This window comes from Dendropsophus ebraccatus, chromosome 9, assembly GCF_027789765.1.
Source record: "Dendropsophus ebraccatus isolate aDenEbr1 chromosome 9, aDenEbr1.pat, whole genome shotgun sequence".
Lineage (NCBI taxonomy): Eukaryota > Metazoa > Chordata > Amphibia > Anura > Hylidae > Dendropsophus > Dendropsophus ebraccatus.
Window position 1 is genome coordinate 89,186,055 of NC_091462.1, and position 14,078 is coordinate 89,200,132.

The following is a 14,078-nucleotide window of genomic DNA, read 5'->3' on the forward strand; positions in this document are numbered from 1 at the left end:
TATACTTAATCCATGACACACAATAAAAAAGGACGAATGATCTTTCCACAAAAAATTCTTTACAAAAAGATTGTAGAATTTTTTTTAAAAAATAAGGCCGTATCAGTTTCAGATTAGGAAACCTCAGCTATCGGTTAGTTAAAATGATTGTTAATTGCTAAATGGGCTTTCTAGTGTTGATCCTAGCTACCAATATGCAATTACTGGGAATCTGTCTCCTGGTACCCCCCGCCAATCAGCTGGTTAAAGGAGCTTCTTCACTCTTCACTTGCTAACAGGCACACTGCCATGAGTAGTGGCCATACCTGGTATTTCAGGGTTCATTCACTTTAAAGGGGTTATCCAGTGCTACAAAAACATGGCCACTTTCCCCCCTACTGTTGTCTCCAGTTTGGGTGGGGTTTTGAAACTTAGTTCCATTGTAGTAAATGGAGCTTAATTGCAAACTGCACCTGAACTGGAGACAACAGTAGGGGGAAAGTGGCCATGTTTTTGTAAAGCTGGATAACCCCTTTAATGATACCAGATGTAGCCAATACCCAGGATACGAATAGTGTGCTGGTTGTGAAAATGAAAGACTGCAGCACTTCAGGCTATGTTTACACTGAGCAATTGAATTCTGCCATCACATGACCTAGCAGTTGGACCACAAAAGGTGATAAAAATTCCAAAAAAAAAAAAGCTATACACACAGAAATGGCGCTTTTGAGAACAACCCCATTGAAGTCTATGATAGCAAAAACGCCACAGTTTGCCAAAAAAAAAACAAAAAAACACACACCCCTCAGCATGCTGCGTTTTGGAAAAACTCCCAAAGAGCCTCAAAAACGGCGAAAGAGAAAACATTGCGCTAAAAAAGAAAAAAAAAATGCCATGTGTGTAAAGCAGATCATAAACTTCTATTGACTTCCAACTAACATCTGGCTGCTGCCATTTTTGAAAAAAAAAATTTTTTTTTGCCGTTTTCTGAAATTTTTAAGCAACTATGTACCCACAATCTGACCCCCCAAACCGCTTGTACCTTCAGTTAGCTGCTTTTAATCTAAGATCTGTCCTGAGGTGATGCAGTAATTGCCCTAAAAACAACTTTTAAACTTGCAGCCCTGTGTCAAATTGGCGTGGCCCAGAGTGTGTGTGCCCTAGGATTGCACCTCCCCTCCATCCCTCCTCATCACTAGGAGTGCCCCCGGGCAGGATTTTTCCTATTCCTAACCTGAATACTGCACAGGTGCCTTAACAATCCAGCACATGTGCAGTGTTCACACAGGTGATGAATAGGAGAAATTGTTCTAGTGGCATTTCTAATGATGAGGAGGGCAGGGAGGAGGGACGGAGGGGTGTCGCAATCCTAAGGCATGGGTGCTGTAGGCCACGCCAGTTTGACACAGGGCTGCAAGTTTAAAAGTTGTTTATTAGGACAATAACTGCATCGCCAGCCGAACGGACCCCAGGACAGATCTTGGATTAAAAGCAGCTATCCAAAGGTACAAGCGGGTTGTGGGGGGCAGATTCGCTACACAGAGTTGCTTTAAGGCAGGGTGAAGCCAGCCTAATGATACGCCTCAGCAGCTAAATCCACCCAGTATTCTGTATCTGTGGCAAGATACTACTGAGAACAATTTGTCTCTTTCGGTGATACGGTGATACTTGTACATATTCCAGTCACACACTTTAATAATACTAGGATGCTTGGGTTTTCCGTCATCCATTGTAAAACACAAAACCAGCTCACTTATAATGATAGATATTTCTCACCAATAATGTACTGCTAAATCTATCAAGCTCTGCAGAAGGCTGTAATATTCCATTATACTGTCAGAACACGTAAGAAAGATCCGAAACCCGCGCATCCATCCATTATCTACTAAATGAGAGTTAGTGATCTGCAAAAACTCCAATGTCAAAAATGTAAGACAAATTTTCTCAGTGCTTAAAATATGCAGGGACGGAGGTACTCTGTAATGAGACGGTGCCGGGGGCCAGCTGGGGCTTTTCAGCCAAATCTCCACTTATTAACTTCATTGCTTAAAAATGATTGGTTCCTCTTGTACTCCTGCTGAGAAACTATTCCCAGAGAGCTTCATTTACTATGTCTTCAAGTGGAGTCTTCACCTGGGTTTGGTGCAAGGTTTTACCGCGTCTGGGGAGATCAGTGCACAGTGATGTTATGGATTTCATGCTGCACCTTTGTTTTTGCTTACTAACCTCTTGTATAGCCAAATTCAGAGGCTTTGGTTTTTTGGAGGCAGAAATAGATTGAAGAAGTCTTGCCAGTGATATGACTTGTGAATAGTCACAGCCAATCACATATACATATATGTGGATTCATAGTTTGACTATTTAGAGAAAGGTCAGATGAGCGTGATCCCTCAGTGTAAAATATTCACACCTCTGTATAATCCTCCCATCACCTGATATTCGCTCCTATTATTAAAATTAAAATGCACCATTTCTCAACAAATCGGCTATTGTATCATTCAATAAACAGATGGAAGATGGAAGTGCATCATGTCACCCACAGACAACGTGGATGTTGTCAGAGAGAATCAATCGACTCTGGGGGGCACCATAACAAGTATATATTGTAGCAATGTCTAGATACAGGACAAATTTAAAAAAATCTAGTAGTAAAATAATTACAATCTAAAAGATAAATGTAATAATCACAGTCTACCTCTTAACATACAGTATTCAAAGAAAATATTATCATAACTTATCACATAGTGTACTTAAAGGGGTAGTGCGGCGCTAAAAAATTATTCACAGAATAACACACATTACAAAGTTATACAACTTTGTAATATATGTTATGTCTGTGAATCGCCCCCTTCCCCGTGTCCCACCACCCCCGCCCGTGTACCCGGAAGTGTGTGGTGCATTATACATTACCTAATCCGTGTCAAGGCCGTCCGCCATCTTGTGCCAAACGTCATCTTCGAACGGACGGCCGAATCGCTGTCGCCGTCCCCCCTCCGCCGCGTCATCAGCCGTTCAGCCGCAATTGGCTGAGCATAATTGTGCTCAGCCAATTGCGGCTGTGCACAGTAGGTTTCTGCTGTCCTATCTCAGGGTAGCATAAACTAGTGACAGAGAAGCTTAACAGAATGTTGTATCACTTACATTGTTCTGTGTAGCTGATCCAGAGATCTCCTCCTAAATAACATGGACAATAAGTGATCCTCTTCATTATGTGCATGAGCCCAGTAGTCCTGGATATTCATGAGAAGCAGAAAACTAGCCCACTAGCTGCTGATTACGTCTTATATATCCATGCTGTGTATAGGTAGTCAACTGTCAATCAGCAGCTGGAGGGCGAGGGGAGGGGTGTGGCAACAATCCTATTCTCCTGCATATTAGGAGAACAGCTGAACAAAATGATGTAAGTAATAGACCGATCTGTTCAGCATTTCTGTCACTAGTTTATGCTGCCCTTATTTAAGACATCATAACCCTAGTGACAGATTCTCTTTAAATGCAAACATTACATGTACAGTATATTCTTATGGAATAGAGATGAGCGAATTTACAGTAATAACAAAGCAAATCACTTTCATAGCTCGTCAGTGGGCTTATCAGGCGGCGGCGTTTTAACTTATTGCTGCTCTGCTCTAAGTGCCAAGAAAAGCTGGATCCTGTCATAGGAACATGGGAGAAATTTCCCAGGACTGGAACCAGCTTTTCCAGGCACATGGGGAGGAGCAGCACAGAGTTAAGTAAGCTATGTGGTTTGTTTTTACTGTAAATTTGCTCATCTGTAATTACTGAATGTAGACATGTTGAAACCATAAATACATATATCCAGTAGTCAACATAGTCTCTATAAGTGCATATACAGTATAAGCACACTTAATACACACATAAGCATGCATACACTAGGAGCGCCTATGACTGTAGGTACTATAAGAAAGTTGTCAGAAGGTGATATCGTGGAGGAAGGGGGGGGGGGGAGTTCTAGAAAGACCTGTATGCAATTTTGGTATTTGGTACTGCTAACCATTGATGTTGTCCACCACAACACTATCCACTATTTCACTGTCATCCTGGGACTACTTAGATTACATATTTCGTATTATATCAATTGATAACAGCAGATGGCCTTTATATGTATGTTGTATTCTCTTTACAGGGCATCATCTCTGATCTGTTTCCTGGAGTTGTCCTGCCAAAACCAGATTATGACCTTTTTATACAGGCCCTGAAAGAAAATATTGCCAAAATGAATCTGCAACCCGTTCCATGGTTCATAGGAAAGATCATCCAGGTGATGCTAAATATATATGTCCCTGTCCGTGTCTTTTTCTCTTTACACGAGCACTCACCAGAGTTAATCATTCACTCTGCTGCACTGTACAACTTTATGGGGTAATAGAGATAATCCAGTTGCTGCCAGGTCTCATTGCAAATACATTTATACAACAGAAGGCATGGATACACTGTATACATACTTTACTGTATTCATAGTGTGCAAATAGAAACAGCACATCTGTCAAGTGGTGGTCCCCAGAATCTTAGGCCAGGGACTAGATTTTTAGCTCAAGATGCCTGTAATTGATATTAAATAGAGAACCTCTTTAACACTATTAAACCTGAATTGGCACCATGCACAGAATACCTGTAAAATGTTGACAACAGAGGCCTAAAGAGTCCCATTTCAGCCTCCATTGGTTTGGTATATGTCAGTGTACATCAGTAGGTATTCCATTGTAAGTAAATGTTGGGCAATACTCACACCGTATGATAGATGTTTTATAAAAGGCTTAATGTAAGCAGAGCCTACAAGATTACTGTATAAGCCACTGTATTTCCTTTGGCCAAACAATTTTCATGCTGCTATTTCTTACGGATAGGAAACAATGCACCCATGGGTGAAGCAGCTGATTTGGATGTTAGTCCTTACCACAAAATGACAATTTCAATTGGTAGTGAATGACAGAAGCAAATAACTCAGAAGAAATAAAGTAGCTGAATAAATCGGTAAATGAGGTGATTCATGGCATCCGCAGAGCCATAATTTTTCTGGTCCTCTTGGGTGGTTTTATGGAAATGTAGAACATCAGAATAAACACTGAGGGTTACAGAGCATAAATCTTTACAACTGGGGCCATCAGTAATACAGTGTTGTTCCAAGAAATGTCCCTCTCATAAAGTAATTGACTCCATAATACTTATCTTTTATTGCTTTCTTGATAACATATGCATGTTAGAAACTAATGTCAGGTGTTCACAGTATTCTCCACCATTTATTTATGTTGTATATTGAGTTGTATCTTTTGTGAAAATTAAAGCTTCACATTACTTTGATCCCCATGTCCAGTACTAGTGTGAAGGGTTTCGCTATAATGCTCAGCAGACCTCTCCTTCTTTCTAGGGGTATATGCACACTACAGAAAATCCATGTGGAATCTGCTTGAAATTCCACCTGTAAAATATGAACATTGGTCCTTTCTATAGGGTTTAATTGGCTTTCCGCTCATTCGTGCACACGGTGGAATTTTTAAATGGAATATTCCGCTGCGGATCTGCGTTCCGCCAGAAGAATTGACATGTCATTACGCCTGATTTCTACTCAAATTCTACTCCTATTTTGCCAGAGCTAAATAGGTGAGGAATTTCAAGTAGAAAACTTTCCTCTTCAATTCCTTGCCTATGGCTCTCCTATTCCTCAGTGTGCACATACCCTAGGGACTCATTCACACTACGGATCTGTGCGGATAACATCTCGCAGATTCTTCCTCTCGTCCCTGCATGCTTCCACTTGACGCTCCGCCCTTGCCATAGACTCCATTCTATTCTTTATCAATTCTTTGGGCGGATGGTGGAATCTGCCCGACCATAGAACGGAGTATACTTTCATTTAGTGGCAGCAGTAAGGGAGACATGGCCGCTCTGCTGCCACCAATGTTTGTGTCCGGTACTGCAGGGTTCCAAGCTGCCAAACAGCAATATACAGAGCAGGGTCCCGTTGCCTCTGGTGTATGGCGGCCTCTGCTGTCACTGCTCTCTGCTTCTAGCACTGTCAGCGGTAGCAATCATCGCTCCCTGTCAGACATGGTGATCATATTACACAGACCCCCTCCCCCGATTCTGTATATAAGAATATACAGTAGTTGGGGGGAATGAGACCCTGTTCTGTATAGCACTGTTAGCAGTGCTAGATCAGAGCAGGAAATTGCAGGGCTAAGTTGGTGGCAGCTGAAGAATTATAAGTTAGCAACTGCTCTTTTTTTCTTTACAACCATCACTTTTTTTTTTTTTATTATTCTTTTTTTATTTTCATCCATAAAAAAGTTACATACTCAGGTAAGGCCGTATACAGTGGCCCTATCCTGTCTCAGTACATATACAAAGCACATAATTTTTATACCCCCATTCCCCTCAAGAGAGAGAGAGAAGGATATTGAAACGAGAGAGAGACAAAAAAAACCACAGTTAACTAACAGCCTCCACCATCAATCCAAGGGGCCCATAACTTATTGCATCTTTGTAAGGCCTTCAGAGAGCACTGCTTTGCCCAGTATTTCTCATATTGCCACACCTTAAATACCAGCTTTTTCCATTCCTCGAGTGAGGGGGCTGATTCACCAAACCATTTTCTAGATATAACAATTTTAACCAAGGCGCTTAGCTTGTTTAATAGTGAGCCCACCAATCCATCATTGCTATATCCGCTTAGGCACCTCTGTGCCCACTACTGGACCCATAATACCTTCTATATAGTTTTTTACTGAACTCCAGAAATCCTGCATCTTCGGGCATTTAGGGCAACTAGAGTTGGTTCTATATCCTCTCCTAAATAGATCTTTCGGAGATAGATATAGGGCGTAAAGAATTTTAAGTTGTATCAACCTATGGGAGGGATTAACCGACACAAACTGTATACCTTCCACAATATCTGTCCACGTATCATTTGTGAGGATCCCGATTCTTAACTCCCATTTTTCCTGGCCCTGTATAGAAATCCCCTATCCCTAGTTTTCAACAACCGCCGATATATCTCAGTGAGACATTTTTTCCCAGACATGGGGGACCTCAGATATTCAAAGAATTCATGTGTCTGTACATCCCATACCTCCCTATTGGGAGTAGCTCTAAATGCATGACCTGTGTGTATTTAAACCAATGTGCGTTGGAAAGTGCAAATTTATGTTTAAACTCCTCGAAGGAGTTCGAAGAGGGTCAAATTCTACTAAGTGACTATTACCCCATATTGGAGAAAACTGAAAACTCCCTTTGATCTTATATAACTTTTTAAGTGTTTTCCAAATATTGTCATAAAGAACGACTTGTGAAATAATCCTTGTGCCTCCGAAACCCGCTTCTAAACAAACCAAAAAATCTTCATAATCATATTTACAATTATTCAATATAAACTTAATAATTGGCGAAACTTTCCATTTTCTGAATATCTGCGCCCCCATGGCGAGGGAATACATTCGGAGATCTGACAGAGCCATTCCTCCTTCATTACATCTCTGAGTCCAACTGTAATATTTTATTCTGGGCCTGGATTTTCCCCAAATAAAAGAATTCAACAAAATTTCTATTTTACTGAACCAGGCATCCGGAATCCAGACGGGTGACGAGAATAGAATATATAAAAATTGGGGCAGAACAATCATCTTAATTATACCCATGCGGTCCGCCATTGATAATGGAAGCCGCCCCCAAAACTCTATTCTCTTCCTGGTCTTAGCATACAGTGGTTGTACATTAAGTGTTATATATCTATCCACTCTTAACTGCCAGCTTTATACCGAGGTAATCGATCAAGTCGTCCACATCCACTACCCGCACAAGTGGACTAGCAATATGAAATCTCTCACCGATTGGCAGTAAGGAAGACTTCATCCAATTGACCTTGAGTCCAGAGACCGCTCCAAATTCTGAAACAATATCTATAACTTTCCGAACTGCGCTCTCCCCCCCCCCCCCTCCAAGAAAAGGAGGATATCATCTGCGTAGAGCAAAATCTTTTCATTCGTGCCCCGCAGACCAAACCCACTAACTTCATTGGACATTCTTATTTTTATAGCCAGGGGCTCTATAAAGTAAATAAAAAGTAAGGGAGACAGAGGACACCCTTGTCTTGTCCCCTTTGCCAAACTAAACCATTAGCCAATTTATTTCATGAGTTAAGCTTATGTATGCCTCTCCTACCGCTAATGTTATTTGCAACGGTAGGACTACAACCATCACTTTACAAAAGTTTTTTTTACAGCATCTGGAATATTTCAACCTTAATGCTTCTTTTTTTTCTACTTCATTATAGCAATAAATAGAATTTACAATCGCCTTTTGTGTACCAACCTAATTGACACATTTACTGTTTGCATAGTGTTCCTGAGATCAGCCAGCTGTCATTTTGCTGGCTTATTGTCTCATAGAAAATAAATGATGCAGGTGCATGTCATGAATCGGATTCTATCTCCTGCCATCTCCTCCTATCTCAGCTCTCAGAGCTCTTCCTGCAGTGTGAATATTACAGAGAGTAAAGTCTGCCTTCTCACCAGGAAGCGGCAAAATGTTTCCCTAGGAAATTAAATTAAACATCTAGTATGAACTGCAAATTTGTTTTCCTTCCTGATATTGCAAAGCAATTTCCATATATTAATGTTTTTCTCAAACTACAGATCTATGAAATGATGCTTGTGCGTCACGGTTTTATGATTGTTGGAGATCCTATGGGGGGGAAGACTTGTGCCTATAAAGTCCTGGCTGGAGCACTTGCGGATTTATTCACAGGTATGGCTGACGTAAAAAAAAGAGGAAATTTACTCCATTTACGATTTGGCTGGAGGGGCTGGCGGCCATATACCTATCTTGGGTCCCCCCAATGGCAGATGTCAGGGGCAAGATTGGTTGGGCATATTGGGTGTCAACATGCCTGATCTTTTGTCCTGACAGGAAATACAACACCGCGATAGTTATCTGGCACCATTATATTCCCCTCTCCCCACAGAGAACAAGTTTGGTTCATGTTTATGGAGGTAGACATAGTTCTTGGTCAAACAAGCAACAGCTACCCAAGGTGTATGTCCACCATAAGACCAATATAATTTAGATACATCCATACATCCATTAGTCACCTCTATGAAGGCTTAACTTCCCGCAGAGATCTGGATAAAGGAAACGATTAAGTAATCTATGCATTAAGCTTTGAACATTAGCAAAGGGTCATATTTAAATATGAAGCATTAACTACTAGAACATATTGATCTCGATTCGTGTTATTTTAATTGTTTATCAGCTAAATCAATGGATGAGTTTGCTGTGGACTTTAGAGTGATCAATCCCAAAGCCATTACTATGGGCCAGTTATATGGATGCTTTGACCCAGTAAGTCACGAGTGGACAGACGGAGTATTGGCGACTACTTTCAGAGAGCAGGCTTCTTCTACTACTGATGATAGGAAGTGGATTATATTTGATGGCCCGGTAGATGCCGTATGGATAGAAAATATGAACACCGTCCTAGATGACAATAAGAAGGTAATGACATCTTTATCTTGTGACCTTGTTCTTGGCTGAAATTTTCATGAAAGTTCTTACCTCTCTGTCTTATTTGACATTGGACTGTTCATCTACATTTAATAAATTTCATTTGTACATACTTTACCATATGTCAGTCTTTCTGGGGGTTCTCATTTGCTTATAGTGCCAGGAATCATGCTTTATTTGCTTTAGGTGGAGGCTTTTATTATGACTGAATTATAAGTAGGTGAAGATACCTGTGACGAATGGTCAATATATGATAATTTCCTTCCCGATTCCCTTTAGCTCTGCTTGATGAGTGGTGAAATCATTCAGATGAATTCAAAGATGAGCTTAATTTTTGAGCCTGCGGACTTGGAGCAAGCGTCCCCGGCAACTGTGAGCAGGTAATTGGATTTTGCTTTAGATGGTCAGGTTGGTGTAGTTACTGCAAAAAACAAAGAGTGGTCAGCACTCACAACATAAAAGTCCCTTTAGATGGAATGTGGTGTTCTTATTATGGCTGTATGTCTCTCCACGAGCACGCGAGAAAAAAACCCCGGACCCAAGTGGTGTAGTTACTGCCTTATTGCACAGCATGTCTCATCCTTTTGCTTGAGGGTGTTGTATTCTTCTCTTTTAAACCATCCAGGTGTGGGATGATCTATATGGAACCCCACCAGCTCGGGTGGAATCCTTTGAAAGATTCCTATATGAACTCTCTTCCGGAACATCTCCAGAGTGAACACAAGGAATTGGTAAGAGACTGAATGACTCACGGTGAATGCATAAGCACTGACTAAATACTGCCTTTCTGGTTGTTAAGTTACTTTATGTCATCTATTTTGCTCTTACTCTTCAAGTGTGCAAATTATGCCCACTAAGCTGCCAAAAAATCCTTTCACTTTTCCAGATTTTAATAAAAAATTGATCAGTTGAATGGAGGAGAATCCAAAAAAAGGGGCAAAGGGTTACTGGGCCTGCTTCCCTGATCCCTACAGTACAGTTATCATCAGTGCCAGCGAGGGCATATGATGTGTACACATGAGCTCCCTGAGATAATCAAAAAGACAGAGGTTCTAAAGCGGTACTGTGTCCAACCCCAACCCTCCCCCCCCAAACCACTGTTACCACCCATTTGATGACAGTAAGTCCCTCCCAGTTGTGTCTTTTAAAACACACCAGAGGTATTGGTTGGGGTAAAAAAATTGTCTTTTAATCTTTAGTAGCTGAGTCACAGGCGTGGTCTAGGGCAAAGAAGCTCTAGGCCACACCTCATTGACTCGGCTGCTGCAGATTAAAAGATAATTTTTTTACCTCAATCAAGACACCAGAAGCATTTTAAAAGACACAACCTGGGAGGACTTACTGTCTTCAAACGGACGGTACCAGCAGTTGGAGGGGTTTGGGGGTTGGTGGTAGATACAGTTATCACATCAAAATGGTTAATGTTCTGATATTCCGCACAAGTCTTGCTTGTCTTTTGTACCCATAATTTATATTTATTTCAGATTAAAACTGTTGTTTTTTTTATTTTTTACTGTGTTTTTATTCTTGTATTCTTTGGCCTGCAAGGATCACACAAGGTTGGTATATCTGGCTGTATGTAAATTCTTGGCCTATTCCATGTTTCTGCATCCCAAAAATCCTGATAGGTCATGAGGGGAATTTATTTAATTCAAAGATGTGCTGCTGGAATAAGATTGGTGCAAGATTGTCTGTGCAATACACTTTGAAATTTGTCTGAGCTGGCATAGATTTCCACTGCACTGTCATTTTTGCTACTTTCATGTCATAAATGATAGTAAATCTCTCTGGCTGTCTATTGACTTAATAATATTCTCACGCTCAATCTGCCATCCGCCTCGTTCTTTGGGCGGACGGCGGGTTGAGCTTGAGAATATCATTCAGTCAATGGGACAGGCGGAACTTTCAAAAGGAGTCCGCCGTGCGGCCTCCGCTGGTAATTTCCTTGCATATTCCGTAGTGGGAACATACCCTTATGCACACACACCACCTTTATTCCTGCTTTATCATCTGTCTCATCCTAGCTCTGCTGTATCCACACATATCATTACTGCATCTGGATCATGCGACCCCTGATAAGCCACCACCTTGCCTTTCAGATTACAAACTGCATCCTCTTCCTTTTAAATCTGCTATCGATCCCATCATGCATTAGCACGGCATCACATGGGCACACAGAGCTGCACCATCTCTGCCTGCTGGGAGGACAGTGTAATAATCCTTATCTCTAAATATTTGTAAAAAGCTAAAGAAGACAGAGGGTGGTAATCATTTCCACTAGTGGGTCCTAGGTACTTAAGTCCGACACTGGTGCCATCACCCGAACAAATGTCCTGCCAGCATCCCCCCAAGCCATGCCTCTGTTGGTGAACTGTAAAGTATAACTATTGTGTTAGCTCCTCTCTAGCCATGTGTCTGAATATAAATTATCCTTCTTCATGCCCCAGATGATACATAAACTTAAAAACTTGCTTTTATGCCTTGGACTCCACTTTAGAAAATAAGAATTCTGTATGTGGTGTATTAGTAGTAATCACCACCTAAATCTGACATCCACAAAGGAATCTGCTGCCGGTTTTATGATCCATCGTAAAGGTTTGCTGCTTTGTTTCAGACTATTTATGCTCTTCAGTGATAACAGTTTCAAACTTTTGTGTTGTGCTTTATTTTACTTTTTAGATTAATGACATGTTTAACTGGCTCGTTCAGCCATGCTTGAATTTCATCCGTCTGGAATGTAAATTTTTGGTGCAGACTTCTCCCATTCACCTGACATACAGCATGATGAGGCTCTACACCTGTCTGATGGGTACCGTTGTTAATCTTCATTTTCAAAATTGAATATGAACAGATTTTATTTTTTTTTAGCCATGTCAATGTGATAACTCCAGTGTATATTATTTATGACATTTCATTACATATACTGTTCATGTAACAATCATGACTCAAGAGGATAAGGATGATTAAATTTGACATGGTAATCTATTATATCCCTGTATGTAAGGAGAATAAAAATGTATTAATTGTAAGAAATTTTAAATATAAAATCTGACACATCACATAGTGTGTATAGATTAATACATACATACAGATTGCATTAGTTATCATGTAGTAACCCCAAGGTACAGTCTGTATTACAACATGTATTATAATTCAGAGCTGCATTTATAATTACTGATTTAAAGCGACCCTAACATCTATCCCATTGGTAGGGATCTTTGGCTTTAGCTTTGGCTGTGTAAGCATAATGGGAGTTGTAGTTTTGCAGCAGCTGGAGAGCCAAGGTTCCCTACCCCTGGTCTATCCTATACTAAGGCTTATTTCTCTGTGAGTCTGTGAGTCCTCAGGGGTGGGAGAGAGCGGCAGAAACCAATAATGAGGCAGAAGGTGGGTCTTAGACTGCAAGACACTCCCGGTGGACACTGTAGCTTAACTGTTGTCATAGATCACTGTTCTGCCCTAGTGGACATGAGTTAGGAAGCAACCAAGTGTGACTGCAGGGATTCCAAACACTTTCCCTGACAGCCAGTAGTCTCAGACTTACCTCCGTCTTACCTCAAACTCTAGTAGAAGAACACTGATCTCACCGATCGGTGCTATGTGCTACCAGTATCAGTAATCTAAGGACTGAAAAAAGTGATCTTAGAAGATAAACATAAGAAAATGTAGAGCACTGCTTCAGTGTCACCTGGACATAGGTACATCAGTGGCCTTTGGTCATGAAGGGGTTAATTTATCCTCAGCTTGGCATGGATTAGCTCCTACAAAATATAAGGAAATTTTCCACTGTGGAAGATCAGAGCGTATATGGCTGTACTCCTAGAAGAACTTTTGGCTGCATAGTATGTATTGTTATTAATTAATGCGTTATTAATGGTGAACTCCAGATAGGGAAAATTACTTTCTATTCGAAAAATTAAAGGGGTATGCTTTCTGTATGGAATGAATTGTTAGTCTCACCATGGGCAGCAAAATATCAAAAGTTATGTTTGCATGGAATTCCCTTTAATGAAAGTTATATAGCTGTATATATATATAATGTATTACCGTGTCTGCTCAGTTTGCCACTCTGGTAGTTGATTGACATCCAGTGAAGAAAACTGGCCTCTGTTCCATCCACTTTGTCTCCTGCTCCCTTTGCTCTCCCTCTGAGATGAGGACCATGTGACTACTGTCTCTAACTCAGTTTGCTGAGCACAGACTGAGGATGAAGGCGTAACCGGGGGCAGAAAGGGGGTAGGAGGGGTGGGGTGTGGTTTGAGAGAGGCAGGGTTATTGGTGGGAGGAAGTAACAGGACGTTCTGATTTTGCACCGCAAAGACTACTGGGTAATATAGTCTGATAATAGTGCATTAGAGGTGCGGGACTAGGTCAAGGGGGACATAGGGACATAGGTAAGAACTTTGCATTGTTTGGAAGTTGTTGTCTTTTTTTAACAAGGCTGCCCAGAGTTCCCCTTTAAGACTAGGGTTTATTAGAAATTTTTATGCATCGTGCATATTTGAAGTCAGCACATCCATTTGTACTCTCTTTGAAATTATGTTGTATTTTATACCTTAGCTTTTACTGATTGTGATGGT

The 14,078-nt window shown here is 40.9% G+C and overlaps 1 protein-coding gene across 2 annotated transcripts in view; it reads left to right on the forward strand.

The window, feature by feature from the left end:
• DNAH3 (dynein axonemal heavy chain 3) overlaps positions 1-14,078 on the forward strand; it is a 257,207-nt gene that overhangs the window by 169,560 nt on the left and 73,569 nt on the right. For both annotated transcript variants that reach the window (XM_069983790.1, XM_069983791.1), the window contains exons 34-39: positions 4,127-4,261; positions 8,631-8,742; positions 9,248-9,489; positions 9,778-9,878; positions 10,124-10,229; positions 12,178-12,307. In XM_069983790.1, the coding sequence (XP_069839891.1) occupies positions 4,127-4,261; positions 8,631-8,742; positions 9,248-9,489; positions 9,778-9,878; positions 10,124-10,229; positions 12,178-12,307 (826 nt within the window). The remainder of the gene's footprint in view (positions 1-4,126; positions 4,262-8,630; positions 8,743-9,247; positions 9,490-9,777; positions 9,879-10,123; positions 10,230-12,177; positions 12,308-14,078) is intronic.